This window comes from Bombina bombina, chromosome 7, assembly GCF_027579735.1.
Source record: "Bombina bombina isolate aBomBom1 chromosome 7, aBomBom1.pri, whole genome shotgun sequence".
Lineage (NCBI taxonomy): Eukaryota > Metazoa > Chordata > Amphibia > Anura > Bombinatoridae > Bombina > Bombina bombina.
This window is the reverse complement of record NC_069505.1, coordinates 37,771,550-37,787,653: the sequence shown is the minus strand read 5'-3', so window position 1 is coordinate 37,787,653 and position 16,104 is coordinate 37,771,550. Positions and strand designations below refer to the sequence as shown.

At 42.9% G+C, this 16,104-nt stretch overlaps 1 protein-coding gene across 1 annotated transcript in view; it reads left to right on the top strand.

Annotated features, from left to right (window-relative positions):
* The window catches only part of MUS81 (MUS81 structure-specific endonuclease subunit), a 491,008-nt gene that overhangs the window by 266,044 nt on the left and 208,860 nt on the right, over nucleotides 1-16,104 (top strand). Inside the window, 1 exon segment of the mRNA XM_053689244.1 lies at nucleotides 12,609-12,707. Coding sequence (XP_053545219.1) covers nucleotides 12,609-12,707 — 99 coding nt within the window.

Below are 16,104 nucleotides of genomic sequence, written 5' to 3'. Positions count from 1 at the left end.
AGCGTATACATCTTGTGGGGGTCTTTATGAACCTTGATGCCAAGGTATGTGAGTGCCCCCGGCACCTCCACAAACGGGAAGGAGGAACCGGAATCGGGATGTTTGTTAAGCCATAGGATCTCCGATTTGGAGGTGTTGATTTTATATCCCGAGAAATTTCCGAACTCGGAGATAGTCTGCATTATACGCGGTATGTGTTTGGAGGGAGAGTCTACAAAGAGTAGCATATCGTCCGCATATAGGGCTATTTGAATCGGGTTATTTCCCAGTACAATGCCCGGAAAAGAGTCCCTCAGTTTGATGGCCAGAGGCTCAAGAGCCAGATTAAACAGAAGGGGCGACAGGGGACACCCCTGTCTAGTGCCTCGCTGCAGCTGGAAGTCTGAGGAGAAGAGACCATTAACCAGAACTCGAGCCATTGGGGCGTGGTACACTTTACGAATCATATCTAAAAAGGGGCCATTAAAGTTGAACCGCTGCATCGTATCTATCAGGTGGGGCCACTCCACACGGTCGAAGGCCCTCTCCGCATCAAGCGATAGCAGGAAGGCCTCCGCCGCAGTGGATCCCTCTCCCCTCTTGTTCAAGGACCAGTAGTGGTCAATGACATGAAGCACCTTGCGGAGATTAGTTACCGAGGATCGTTGAAACACGAAACCCGTCTGGTCTGGGTGAACCAATTGGGGGAGGGAGGTTTTTAATCTGTTGGCCATTATTTTCATAAAGAGTTTATAGTCCGTGTTGAGTAGGGAGATGGGGCGATACGATTCAGGAAGAGAGTGGTCTTTACCCGGCTTGGGAATCAGGGTGATGTGAGCAGAGGTGAAATCCCTAGAAGGCAATGCCTCCTCTTGAAAGAAGGCATTGAAGAGCTTGGTCAGTGAGGAGCCAATTTGTGGTAATAGGATTCTGTAGAAGTCGGCCGGAAGACCATCCGGTCCCGGCGCCTTCCCGACAGGGAGAGACTTCAAGGTAAACGAGACCTCCTCCAACGTGATGGGAGCATTCATAGCATCCATCTGGTCTTGAGTTAATTGAGGCAGTTTAAGATCTTGCCAGAAGTGATTTTTGGAGGCCGGGTCAGGGGAGTCCTGACACGTGTAAAGTCGTGTGAAGTACTGAGTGAAGCAATCTGCAATTTCCTTGGGGGAAGTGTGTGTGCGCCCGTTATGTTTAAGTGCCGCAATGTTAGACCTTGAAAACTTTGGTTTAGTTAGTGCCGCCAGCATTTTACCTGGCCTATTACCAAATCTGTAATATTTACCAGCCATCTTTAGCAAGCCTGAGGCCGCCTGATGTCTCATGAATGCTTCCAATTCAGCCTTACTGGCCACGTATCTCTCATGCGTGTCAGAGGTACGGAGAGAGCAATGGGCTTGGTAGGCCCGGGACAGCGTTTTGTTAAGGTCCAGGTATCTGAGTTGCGTTTTGTGTTTAATTTTTGAGATGTATGAAATTATGGAGCCGGATAGAACCGATTTTGCTGTCTCCCAGAAAAGCTGGGCGTTATCTATATGTGCCCTGTTGTCGGTATAGTAGTCGGTCCAGGCCTGTTGTAGAAATTTGACAAAGGCCTCCGAGGAGGCTAGGTATGTAGGGAATCTGAGAGTATTCCTGTTTGCTCTTGGACCATGTGCGCCCAAGATCAATGCAACTGGTGCATGATCGGATAGGACAATATCATGTATAGTGCAGGTCTGAACCTGAGAAATCAGGGGCTTAGAGACCAAGAACAGGTCAATCCTTGATAAAGTGTGTTTGGCCTTGGCTAGGCAAGTGTAGTCCTTGCCCTCTGGATGGAGTAATCTCCAGACATCACACGTGTTAAGGTGTGTCTCCAGCATATCAAAAATCTTGGATTCATATCTCGCTTTGTAGTTTTTCTTAGGGTCTTTCACTAGATGAGTGCCCAGCCAGGCTCTATCCAGCATGTGTGAGGGGGAGATATTGAAGTCTCCGCCTATAATCAGTCTTGAATCCATATGCGGGCAAAGTCTTTGGGTTAAGTGCCTCCAAAAATACGTTGATCTATGATTAGGGGCATAAATGTTGCAAAATACATACTTGACATCATTGATGTCTGCCTGTAGGATCATAAATCTGCCATCATTATCTAGATATGTATGATTAACAGTCACCTGAAGTCGTTTGCCAAGTAAGATAGCTAGACCTCTACTGGCACTAGTGTGTGAATTATAGAGCACATGGCCCACCCAATCCCTCTGTAGTTTAGAATGTTCCTCATCTAACAGATGAGTTTCCTGTAATAGGGCTATATCCGCACCCAATCTCCTTAGGTGCGTAAGTATTGCCCGCCTCTTAACGGGGGAGTTGATACCTCCCACGTTCCAGGTCAGAATTTTAAGGGGCATAGGAGACTAACTTAGGGTAGCATGGAGGGTTGCTGAACCGGGACAAAGCCCAAGGAGGGGGAGGGGCGGGAAGACAAGGAGGGGATGGGAGGGTTGAGAAGAAGAGAGAGGGAGAGAGAGAGAGGGAGAGAAAGAGAGAGGAGGAGAGAAAAAAAAAAAAAAAAAAAAAAAAAAAAAAAAACAACCCAAAACAAAACAAAACAAAACCCACAATATCAACACCCGTGTAAACCCTCCTAGCAGAATGTATAAAGACAGACGGCTGAACCGCCAGCAATTTCTTAGGCTTGTAACATATATGCAAGGGCAACAGTCCAACAAATATTGAATTAGCTAGAGAAACGTTACAATTAGGAAATCTTTTTCTATTGCACCTGAAAAAGAGCAAGGTTAGTAAAAACAGTGCAAGTATCAAAGTGCTTGTGTGGTAAAGGCAGTGCAGGGTTACAGGGGACCACCAAACCAGCAACAGGTTGGTAAGCAAGGCGATATGTTTAAGTAGCCCTTTTCTAAAATACATGAAAACAAGCAATGGGAGGTTCCCCTGATTCCACTCACCCCCCCCCCATTCGTGTGCATGGGCAATACTTATATGAGCTGTTTCAGGAAACCTTGCACTAGAGTAAAACAATTTAAATATACTTGCAAATCCTTTTCGTGTATCATCAGGTGGGTTCGTGTCTGAAACATGAAGGTAACTAAACCTGTCAAAGAGAGCATAAACATTAACATATCCCCTCCCCCCTCCCCCCCCCACATGACAAACGGGCCAATTGACAGGATTATCGGCGATCATTATGTCAAACAGAGCAATTGTCACAAAGACCGCAGTCACTAGTTGGAATGAAAAGAGAAAAGTTAGGACAACACAAAAGTAGACAAATGCCCAGCCAACATTGCACATTATAAATTTCCATGTTTTAAACTTTCTAAACTCAGCTTTTTTATCTAAACAGATATGCTCCTTTAGGAGCCAGACCTCAGCTATTATCATGACCAAGGCTATGTACAGTGAGTAGGTGAATAACCTCTCCATTATTTAACACAGTTCAGTGTGAAAGTCTAGGGTCGTTCAGAACTCTTGTAGCTGGTCAAGCAGCCGGCTGACGGTCTTCAGTAACCAAATAACTGCGTAGAGCTAGAGGGGAGTGGAAGTATTTTATGCCATGGGGCGTTTGAAGGCGCAGCTTGGCAGGGTAGAGTAAGGCCACTTGGCGACCCTGTTCGTGTAGTTGCGAGCACAAGGGAGCAAACTCCTTTCTTTGTTTTGTTACTTCAACAGAGAAGTCCTGGAACAACAATAGCTTGGAATGTTCAAAGATAACTTCTTTATGAGATCTGTAAGCCCTGAGGAGTTTAAGTTTTTCCTGAAAGTTTAAACATTTCAAAATGACCTGTCTGGGTTTCTGGTTAGCATGTTCAAGAGTCCTTTCAGGCCCTACTCTATGGGCTCTCTCCACATCGATAGGCAGGATATCAGGGGGTAGACCCAGCAATTTGGGGAATGTGAGGGCAGTAAACTCCAAGAGGTCTTTCCCTTTCACTGACTCAGGGACCCCTACAATGCGCAGATTATTGCGCCGACTTCTGTTCTCTAAGTCGTCAACCCTCTCACGCAGAATTTGATTTTGTTTTAGTAATTGCTTAAGTGATGCTTCAGAGGTGACCTGCCTATCTTCGACATCTGAAATGCGGTTCTCAGCTGCACTTATGCGGGAGGAGAACTGGCGGACCTCACTTGTGAGTGTGTCTACCCCAGATTGCAGGGAGTCCATTTTTGGGAGAAAGAAAGATTTAAGTTCTTGCAGTAGGGATTTATGGTCCTGAGTAGGTGATGTTGGGCCCACCGTGTTTGTGTGAAATTCACTGTGCACTTCTACATTGTGCTTTTGTTGTTTTTTATCTGCTCTTGCCCTTTGACTCATGATGTCGTTAGTGGAAGGAGTTAGTCTCTGGAAATATTTATCCACTTTCATGTATCCTGACAAAGCGTCACTTGTCAGGAGTTAGTGCACAAGCGTTCAGATTTATAGTATGCTACCCGTTCTGAGTATGAGGACCTGTATAGATCAATCATGTGGGTATGAGGGCCCCAGGTGGATAAGAGTGGGCCCAGCCTACGGAAAGAAAGTTCCCAGGACAAGTTTTACAGACCTGCGTTCGTGGCCGAGGGGCCTTCAGACAGTTAATGTGCTGGGGGGTAGATAGGTGGCTGGAGTCTAAATAAGATAGAATAAGGCCTCCGGGTAAGTTAGGTAGATTAAGCCAGTGTTGCGCACAGCCACGTGGCAGGCCGCGACCTCTAAAGGCCTCAAATTGTGGCAAGTCACCCCCCGACTGTGTAGTAGTGTCTCAGTGTATAAAGCAGAGTGCTGTAACAGATTCAATGTTTCACACTAACCATAACAAGCAGGGTAGATGCGGATTTGCCGGGCGTATTTAGGCCTCGTGTAGCGTGTCTCCGTTTTTTGCTGCCAGTGGTTCTGTTGTCCAGTATCTCTCTCCGGAATAGCCCCGAGCTGAGGTGTCCTACTTGGAGGGTAAAAAAGCTGAGTCCGATCTTTCGGTATGTGCAGTGTGGAGGAGTGTGGCGCCTTGCCACTTCGTGTAACGGCTTTGCCGCTTGTTGCGTCCGGTGGAAAGGGCGGATGGAAAAGCCCTTCACAAAATACCTTTTGCTGGCGATAGCTAGTATTAGCTCTCCCAGAGTGAGGAGAAGTCGTGGGGTACTAGAACGGTCAGTTTTTAAGGGAAAAAGCAGAGTTTTAACTGGTGTTGGAGCGGAGCTCCTTCTGCATGCGACCGTCCTGTAGACCCGCCCACCGGAAGTCGATGAGACGATTTTTATTGATAAAATAGAAGAAGCAAAACACTTCATCAACAAAGTTAAAGCAGAGAAGGAAAAAATTAAATAGGCCTTCTGTTAATTCTGATAGAAGCTCCCTTTACGCCCTACTGTTGAAACAAGTCAGCAATCTTAATGAAACGTAAAACAATGTACAAGCATGAGACACGAGGCTGTGATTTATTGTTTGTTTGCATATTCATATGCAACGATATGTTTGTTTTAAGTGATGTAACAGTGTTTAATTTTTCCTTTTTTTTTTTTTTTTCTTTCTTTCTTTCTCCTCCCTCCTCTCTTCTTTCTCTCTCTCCCTCCACTCCCCTTAGATGATAGATGCAGGAGACACTAGATGACTAAAGCACTTAATTTAAGTTCTTGGAATGTGGGAGGAATTTCTTCCCCAGTGAAAAGAAAGAAGATTATCCATCATTTAAATAGCTTTTCTCCTGACATGGCACTAATTCAAGAAACTCGCCTAAATGAGAATGAAGCTGAAAAACTAAGAATGGGCTGGGTTGGTGAGGTAATAGCCACCCCTGCATTGGGTAGAAAAAGAGGAGTGGCCTGTCTATTTAAAAAGAATTTAGACTATAAAATTCTATCTAAGCTAGTGGATAGAGAGGGGAGATTTTTAATATTGAGACTAAACATACAAGGCTTAAATCTTACAATCTGTTCAGTTTATGCACCGAATGAATACTGCCCAATTTTCTGGGAAAATCTATATATTAAGCTTATAGAATTCATTGACACCCAAATTATAATAGGAGGTGACTTCAATAGAGTTTTCAATCCATACTTAGATAGGTTAAAGAACTATAAGAGTACGAGGTATTCTAGGGAGGCAAAGGGTCTTGGCAGTTTCACGAAAAGCCTCAAATTGAGGGATATATGGAGAACTCAGCACCCCGATGAGAGAGCCTTTACTTGTGAATCGAAGACCTATAAGAGTTTTTCAAGAATAGATATGATTCTAATTAGTGAATCTTTATTAGGGGCTGAGATCTCATCAGAGATCTCAAGTATCATAGTCTCTGATAATGCTGTTATCTCTATCTCTATTGGCCAATTAAATCCCTCCTCAGAAAATAATGCTAGCTTCTCTTTCCCCTCTTTCCTTATAGCCAATTTTAAATTTAGAAACTGGCTTCTTTCTAAATGGAAAGAGTTTGTATCCCTTAATGAAAGTTATATATCTAAGATTGAAATTTTTTGGGAAACAGCAAAAGCGTTTCTTAGAGGACAAATTAAAGCTTATATGTGTGCAAGGAAAAAGAATTTAAGGAAAAGAGAGGATCAGCTATCAAATCAGCTAAAAAATAGTTACATAAAATGCCTAGAAAATGCTTCTAGGGTGAATTGCCAAAAATACCAAGAGGCAAAAACAGAGAGGGAAGTCTTTTTAAATCAGCAAATTTTTCAGAGAGATATTAACAATAAAGTTAGATATAGTAGGTTTACGCCACAGACAGCTAAACTATTAGCTAAAATTGTTAAAAGTAAAAAAAATAACAATTACATTGGCGCTATTAAAACAAAGGGCGAAAGATATACTGCACCAAAAGACATCCTAGCTAAATTCCATTCCTTTTATGAAACACTCTATTCTATGGGTAAATCAGATGCAGAAATAATGACGAAATTTTGGAATAAAATAGAGGTACCAAAGATTAGGCCTGAACAACTAGAGATGTTAAATAAAGAAATAACAGTAGAAGAAATAACACAGGTTATAAAATCTGCATCTTGCGGTAAAGCGCCAGGCTCAGATTTGATTCCTATGGAATTTTATAAAATTCTACAGGAGGATATCAGTCAAGTCTTAGTGCGTTTATACAATAGCTACTTTATCAGGAATATATCACCTTCAAGATATTTTACGGAGGCTAATATCACTTTGATCTATAAAAAAGACAAGGATATAGAAGCAATGGATGCATATCGCCCTATCTCTCTGCTAAATGCAGATTACAAGATAAAAGCTAGTGTCTTAGCGGATAGGCTTAAAATAGTATTAGGAGATTTAATTCATCCAGATCAGAGTGGGTTTATGCCGAAGAGAACGATCCAGAAAAATATTAGGACAGCAATGTTCATTATTGAATCGATGAGGCATAAGCAGAAGGATAAAAGGTTCAGACAGGAGGATTTTGCTCTATTGACGGTCGATGCCGAAAAGGCATTCAACTCTATCTCTTGGAACCACTTATTTAATATGTTGGAGAAGTTTGGGATAGTGGGAAATCTTGCCAATTATATCAAATTAATCTATCGGAACCCATTTTCCTACATTAAGATGAATGGGATAAGATCTCCTAATCTTACATTACAGAAAGGAACGAGGCAGGGTTGCCCACTTTCTCCACTCTTGTTCAATATTTCTTTAGAACCTTTAGCAATCCGATGTAGAGCAGAGCTAGAGGGAACCATGTTAGGGAGCAAAAAAATCACCATGTCATTATATGCAAGATGATATCTTATTCTATATAAGTAATTCCAAGAAAAATATACCCTGCCTCCTAGAGATTATTAAGGATTTTAGCAGCTTCTCGGGTTATAAAATTAATTTAGATAAATCGGAAATATTATGGATTATTAAGAACAGAAATAGCTTACTGACACACCCTTTTAAACAGGTATCCTCCAAAATTCGGTATCTTGGAATAATTCTTTCAAAAAATCCAGCAGATTGGTACAAATTGAATTTCGAACCTATCTGGCAGAAGTGTACTAATCTATTTAAAAGTTGGGCGAAATTGCCCTTATCCCTGTCGGCTAAAGTAACAATTATTAAAATGATGTTATTTCCAAAAATTCTCTTCCTGATTCAAAACATCCCTGCTTTCATTCCAGTTAAAGATTTGCGCTGGTTTAAATCACAATGTATACAATTCTTATGGAAAAAAGGGAAAGCACGAATTGCCTGGAAATACCTATCACATACAAGAGTGGATGGAGGATTAGCTCTTCCAAATTTGAAATTCTATAATTGGGTGGCTCTGGCAAAAAATGCATTAAACTGGTTAACAGGTAATGAATATTTTACTAACTCTAGTAATGAGGACAAAGCAATTTTTCCTCTATCCCTAACGGCGCTTCTCCACTTTCCAGTGGCAAAACAAAGGGATAAAAATAGTTTTAAATATACAGTACATAACATCACAATAGCTTGGAAGAAAATTTGTCAATCGCTAGCCTCAGATTCAAGAATGTCCAAATACCTACCGATACAGGGCAACCCCCAGTTTATTAGTGGAATGGAGACACTGGCTTTTAAAGATTGGAATGAGAAAGGTTTAACCAAAATTATACAATTAATAGATGAACAATCTAAAACTGTCAAGACCTTTAATTCCCTAGTAACCGAATTTGATCTTAATAGAGCACACTTTTTTGCATATTTGCAAGTTCGTCATTTCATAGATACCAACAAATTATTAGATCCAGGGGCTCATATTTCAGACCTCCTTGAGTCTAGCATTAAGTTGTATCAAGCAGGGAAATATTCTATTTCTTTCCTCTATCAAAAATTAAATTCTATGGAGGCACAGGGGAAAATAGCAGGCCTACACATTAAATGGAACAAGGAGTTGGGTAACTTAACATATGACCGCTTTAAAGGTAGCTTTTCTCTTATTTTGGAATATACTCGTGTTATATCATTTAGAGAGTCTCATATAAAGTTACTAAATAGAGCCTATCTGACACCTTGGTGGATTTATAGATGGAAAAGACAAGAAACGGGTAATTGCGCTAGATGCAATGCTGTGAAGGCAGATTTAATTCATCTCTTCTATGAATGTCCTAAGATAAAACAATACTGGTGCAAAATTGAATACTGGATTAATAGGTTTGTACAACCTAATATTAAGCTTAAAGTAGAGGACATTTTTTTTCTAGTGTCCGATAAAGACAGGACCAATAAACATTTAATAAATACTGCCATATTAGTTGCTAGACAGTTGATCCTATCTAATTGGAAAGGGAAAAGTGCGCCAAGCCTCACATCGTTCTCAGGCAATATGGTTACGCAACTTATAATAGACAGTAAATATCGATTGATCTTGAAGGATAATCAAATTACATTTTTTCTCGCAAAGTGGAACCTGGTAATTGCCCAACTAGCTGAGAACATTAAAAAACAAGTATTATCACACTTACAGGACTCTACTTTATTTCAGCAGTTAATTTTAACAAATAGCTACAGGCATCTAAGTAGTCTGATTAACAATGGAAATTTCGGTTAGAATTCAGCAGGGAGATTAGATTGGAGGGGAGAGAGAGGCCCTCTTTTTTTTTTTCTTTTTTTCTTCCCCTTTCCTTGTTCTTTTTAGGTGTAGTTGCGTTTAAATGTTCGTGTAGTTTTGTCTTGGCATAGACTATAAGTATCAAATAACCTCATTGAGTACACATGGTACTATCAGGTGAATTAAGGACATGTTTTTTTGTTTTTTACATTATTCTAAGATTTGCTTTTTGTCCTATTTGTCATTTTCTTTATCTGTATTATGTAAACTAAGTCAATCTGCCCTGCGTGGCGCTTTGAATTATTTTGTATTCAATGTTGGTGCACAAATAAATATTTAAAAAAAAACAAAAAAAAAACCCATCAGAATCTTGATTCTCTACGTTTGACTGCGTGGAACTTGGAACGCTTTGTCTTAGCCAAGAGAGGCTTCTCTGTTAAAGTCATAGATACTTTAATCCAGGCTCAGAAGCCAACTACTAGGCGCATTTACCATAAGGTTTGGCAGACTTATCTTTATTACCATGAGGAACGTGGTATTCCATGGCACAAGGTGAAGGTTTCTGTTCTTTTGTCTTTTCTCCAAGATGGTTTGGAGAAGGGCTTATCCGCCAGTTCTCTGAAGGGTCAGATATCGGCCCTATCGGTTTTGCTGCATAGGAAATTAGCAGATCTCCCGGATGTACAGTCCTTTAAGTCCCTGGTCAGAATCAGACCAGTGTACAGATCTGTTGCTCCTCCTTGGAGCCTCAACCTTGTTCTTCGTGTTTTGCAACAAGCTCAGTTTGAGCCCATGCATACTGTTGATCTCAAACTTTTGTCCTGGAAGGTTCTGTTTTTGTTGGCTATTGCTTTAGCTCGCAGAGTCTGTGAAATTTCTGCGTTACAATGTGATCCCCCTTATCTTGTGCTCCATGCTGATAAGGCTGTTTTACATACTAAGTTAGGTTTTCTACCCAAGGTGGTCTCAGATCGCAACATCAATCAAGAGATTGTTGTTCTTTCCTTCCTTTTATCCTAAATCTAAGGAACGTTTACTCCACAATCTGGATGTGGTTCATGCCTTAAAATTCTACCTTCAAGCTCCTAAGGATTTAAGGCAATCCTCATCTTTGTTTTGTTTGTTCTCTATGCTGGCAAGCGCAAGGGCTAGAAGGCAACTGCAACTTCATTGTCATTTGTGGTTGACGAGTATCATCCGCTTAGCTTATGAGACAGTGGGGCAGCAGCCTCCTCAGAGAATTACAGCTCATTCCACTAGGGCAGTTGCTTAATCCTGGGCTTTTAAGAACGAAGCCTCTATGGATCAGATTTGTAAGGCTGCTACGTGGTCCTCTTTGCACACTTTTTTTCTAAATTCTATAAATTTGATGACTTCGCTTCTGCTGAAGCAACTTTTGGGAGAAATGTGTTACAGGCTGTGGTGCCCTCAGTTTAGGGTCCGCCCATTTATTCATTAGTGTCCTCTGGAGCTTGGGTATTGGTTCCCAACAGCTACAAATTAAGTCGTGGACTCTCCCTGCCTTGGGAAGAAAAAAAAAAATATGTATGCTTACCATATAAATTCCTTTCCTTCCTGGCAGGGAGAGTTCCACAACCCGCCTGTAATATTTTTTAGGCGGGTTCCCTGTATTTTGTCTTCTGGCACCTCTATACCCTATTGTATCTCCTGCTTTTCCTTGTTCCCTCAGCCAAATGACTGGAGGGATGGGGGAAGTGGGAGGGATATTATAGCCTTTTGGCTGGGGTGTCTTTGCTGCCTCCTGATGGCCAGGTGTTGATATTCCCAACAGTCATGAATGAAGTTGTGGACTCTCCCTGCCATGAAGGAAAGGCATTTATCTGGTAAGCATACATTTCTGTTTGCTTTTTATGTTTTGCTTCAAGCACCCGGATCAACTTTTTCAAATATTCCCTATATCCATCTTGCCAGACTGTACCAGGGTCACTACTGCAGCTTAACCTTGAGAGGAATTGCATTCGTATGTTTTGGCCCTCATACCCGACTTTTAAAGGGCCAGAAAACTCCAAGGGCCAAGAAAGATTGAAACACATTTCAGTTTGATAAAAGAGCATTTCAACAGTGCTGTACTTAAATACTGGTGCATATGTACATATGCTCTGTGTGCACTAGAAGTGCTCATTGAAACAGTCATACATTTTTACTATAAACAGTTTATAGCAAAAAAAAATCATAGAAAACTGAAGTGCATTCAAGTGTATTTCATGATGCAATTTTATACAACTTTCTAATTTGCTTCTGCTAATTTGCTTTGATCTCTTGTTATCCTTTTGTTAGAAAGCATACCTAAGCATGCTCAAGGGCAGCAATGCACTACTGGGTGCTGACTGGTGTCTGCACATATAGGCCGTTTGCCATTGGCTCACCCGATGTGTTCAGCTAGCTCCCAGTACTGCATTACTGTTCCTTCAGCAAAGGATACCAAGATAATGAAGCAAATTTGGATCAAATTGGAAAGTTGTTTCAAATTATATGCTCTAAATCAGGGATGGAGAACCTTGACCCTCCTGATGTTTCATAACTACTTTACCCATTATGCTTAGGAACTCTGAAGTCCAGTTGAGCATCATGGGAAATGTAGTTCTGAAACAACTGGAGGTCCAAGGTTCCCCATCCCTTCTCTAAATGAATCATGAAAGAAACAAATGGTTTTATGTCACTTTGAATTTGTCATTATCATAATTTCAACACGTTCACCTGTAGCCAGTATACAGGAGTTTTCATGCACTTGTTTTGTAGACATGTAGATGAGCTGTAATGCTCACTTTCATTATCTGCTGCGTTTGCATTAAATACTGATTTAATAATGATTTTATTTGACCTATTATTTCTTTTTACTGAATTGACTATGATTATTAACTATCACAGTAAGCGCACATTTATGTTCACTGGTTACTAATCCATAAAATATGTCACTGTCATTAACATACTTCGGTCCCAGGAGGCTATATGGCCCTTTAAACAATTTTCTGTCATTGTAGGAAAGAAGCCAGATTCAGTAACGTTATTGAATATAGCTTTTGTCATTGGATATTTTAAAATATTTGTATTTATTATTCTTTGTTAAAAGCAAAATGATTGTGAAAAAAATAAACAGCTTTTCCTTTATTTCTGTCATGATAGAAAAAGAAAAAAACAGAAGGTAAAAAACAAAGGGAGTATGTACCCCAGAAACGGTCAGGGGGTTACGCAGTGCTCCTCACTTTGTACAGAGACAGCAAGGTAAGTCATGAGGTTGCAAGATTGTGTTCATAATGAATTGATCATTGCTTCGCTTATCTATTCCAGTGTTGTGTTAGTGGGCGTTCCTGCTATCTATATCTATAGTTGTGTAAAGTGTCCAATACATGATATCTCGTACATCAAACATGAACCACTAGCCACGTGAAGAACAATACTTACAACCCAAACACTTCAAAATATGTGTTTTATTATGGGAAAGTCGTCTCAATTAATAGCACGTGTGGTGCCGCGAGGGACTGGCTGTGGGTGTTCTAGAGCGTTCTAGAGCTACGGTCAGGATTTGTTTCGACCTATATCTCGGCATGCGGAATTCATAAAGACTATATGACCTCTGTGACCTATGTCATCTCAGTCGTTTTTCACTGTTTCAGAACAGAAGAGGTTTCCATGGGGTTTTTTTTTAACATTGAAAGTGTTTTTGTGATGCCGATATGTTTTACCGTTCAGCGCTCTTTAAAGCGCAGAGAACGGTTGCAAGATAGATTAGTTACTTGCGGCTCGCAGATGTGATGAAGGGCAGGTACAAACGTGGCAGGTTTTGTTTCTGCAAGATATTAGTTTCACTACATAGTTTTATTGATTCTAGGCCTTTGTTACAAGTTTCACTACATCTCATTGGCCTTATTTTATTCCCAGTGAATAGCTTCAGTTATAGTGTTAAGTTATTTACCATAAATTGCGCCTAAACAAGCAAACGGTATCGGTGAAAGGCGCATACATTGATGGTCTTGATATTAAACACTTTTTAATGGTTTATTTTATTTATTCATATTTTGTAAATTAGGAAAACCTCATACAGTGTAATAAATGATTAACTTTTCAAATGTGAGCAGCTTGTGGTTGCGCTACACATTCCTGTGTGTCCTGGATCTGAAGCCTGTATGCGCATAACTTAGATGAACATTCTAACACAAAAATACGTGCTTTCATTTGTTATTGATTCAGAAGGGAGCTATAAGTCTGTCCCTCCCATTGTAAGGTGACACGGACAGAAGGGAGCTATGAGTCTGTCCCTCCCACAACAGGGTGACACAGACAGAAGGGAGCTATGAGTCTGACCCTCCCACAACAGGGTGACACAGACAGAAGGGAGCTATGAGTCTGTCCCTCCCACCACAGGGTAATACAGACAGAAGGGAGCTATGAGTCTGTCCCTCCCACAACAGGGTGACACAGACAGAAGGGAGCTATGAGTCTGTCCGTCCCACCACAGGGTAATACAGACAGAAGGGAGCTATGAGTCTGTCCCTCCCACAACAGGGTGACACAGACAGAAGGGAGCTATGAGTCTGACCCTCCCACAACAGGGTGACACAGACAGAAGGGAGCTATGAGTCTGTCCCTCCCACAACAGGGTGACACAGACAGAAGGGAGCTATGAGTCTGTCCCTCCCACTGCAGGGTGACACAGACAGAAGGGAGCAATTAGTCTGTCCCTCCCACCACAGGGTGACACAGACAGAAGGGAGCTATGAGTCTGTCCCTCCCACCACAGGGTGACACAGACAGAAGGGAGATATGAGTCTGTCCCTCCCACCACAGGGTGACACAGACAGAAGGGAGCTATGAGTCTGTCCCTCCCACAACAGGGTGACACAGACAGAAGGGAGCTATGAGTCTGTCCCTCCCACCGCAGGGTGACACAGACATAAGGGAGCTATGAGTCTGACCCTCACACTGCAGGGTGACACAGACAGAAGGGAGCTATGAGCCTGTCCCTCCCACCACAGGGTGACACAGACAGAAGGGAGCTATGAGCCTGTCCATCCCACCACAGGGTGAAACAGACAGAAGGGAGCTATGAGTCTGTCCGTCCCACCACAGGGTAACACAGACAGAAGGGAGCTATGAGTCTGTCCCTCCCACCACAGGTTAACACAGACAGAAGGGAGCTATGAGTCTGTCCCTCCCATTACAGGGTGACACAGGCAGAAGGGAGCTATGAGCCTGTCCATCCCACCACAGGGTAAAACAGACAGAAGGGAGCTATGAGTCTGTCCGTCCCACCACAGGGTAACACAGACAGAAGGGAGCTATGAGTCTGTCCCTCCCACCACAGGGTAATACAGACAGAAGGGAGCTATGAGTCTGTCCTTCCCACAACAGGGTGACACAGACAGAAGGGAGCTATGAGTCTGTCCGTCCCACCACAGGGTAATACAGACAGAAGGGAGCTATGAGTCTGTCCCTCCCACAACAGGGTGACACAGACAGAAGGGAGCTATGAGTCTGTCCGTCCCACCACAGGGTAATACAGACAGAAGGGAGCTATGAGTCTGTCCCTCCCACAACAGGGTGACACAGACAGAAGGGAGCTATGAGTCTGACCCTCCCACAACAGGGTGACACAGACAGAAGGGAGCTATGAGTCTGTCCCTCCCACAACAGGGTGACACAGACAGAAGGGAGCTATGAGTCTGTCCCTCCCACTGCAGGGTGACACAGACAGAAGGGAGCAATTAGTCTGTCCCTCCCACCACAGGGTGACACAGACAGAAGGGAGCTATGAGTCTGTCCCTCCCACCACAGGGTGACACAGACAGAAGGGAGATATGAGTCTGTCCCTCCCACCACAGGGTGACACAGACAGAAGGGAGCTATGAGTCTGTCCCTCCCACAACAGGGTGACACAGACAGAAGGGAGCTATGAGTCTGTCCCTCCCACCGCAGGGTGACACAGACATAAGGGAGCTATGAGTCTGACCCTCACACTGCAGGGTGACACAGACAGAAGGGAGCTATGAGCCTGTCCCTCCCACCACAGGGTGACACAGACAGAAGGGAGCTATGAGCCTGTCCATCCCACCACAGGGTGAAACAGACAGAAGGGAGCTATGAGTCTGTCCGTCCCACCACAGGGTAACACAGACAGAAGGGAGCTATGAGTCTGTCCCTCCCACCACAGGTTAACACAGACAGAAGGGAGCTATGAGTCTGTCCCTCCCATTACAGGGTGACACAGGCAGAAGGGAGCTATGAGCCTGTCCATCCCACCACAGGGTAAAACAGACAGAAGGGAGCTATGAGTCTGTCCGTCCCACCACAGGGTAACACAGACAGAAGGGAGCTATGAGTCTGTCCCTCCCACCACAGGGTAACACAGACAGAAAGGAGCCATGAGTCTGTCCGTCCCACCACAGGGTGAAACAGACAGAAGGGAGCTATGAGTCTGTTCCTCCCACCTCAGGGTGACACAGACAGAAGAGAGCTATGAGTCTGTCCCTCCCACCACAGGGTGAAACAGACAGAAGGGAGCTATGAGTCTGTCCGTCCCACCACAGGGTAACACAGACAGAAGGGAGCTATGAGTCTGTCCCTCCCACCACAGGGTAACACAGACAGAAGGGAGCTATGAGTCTGTCCCTCCCACCACAGG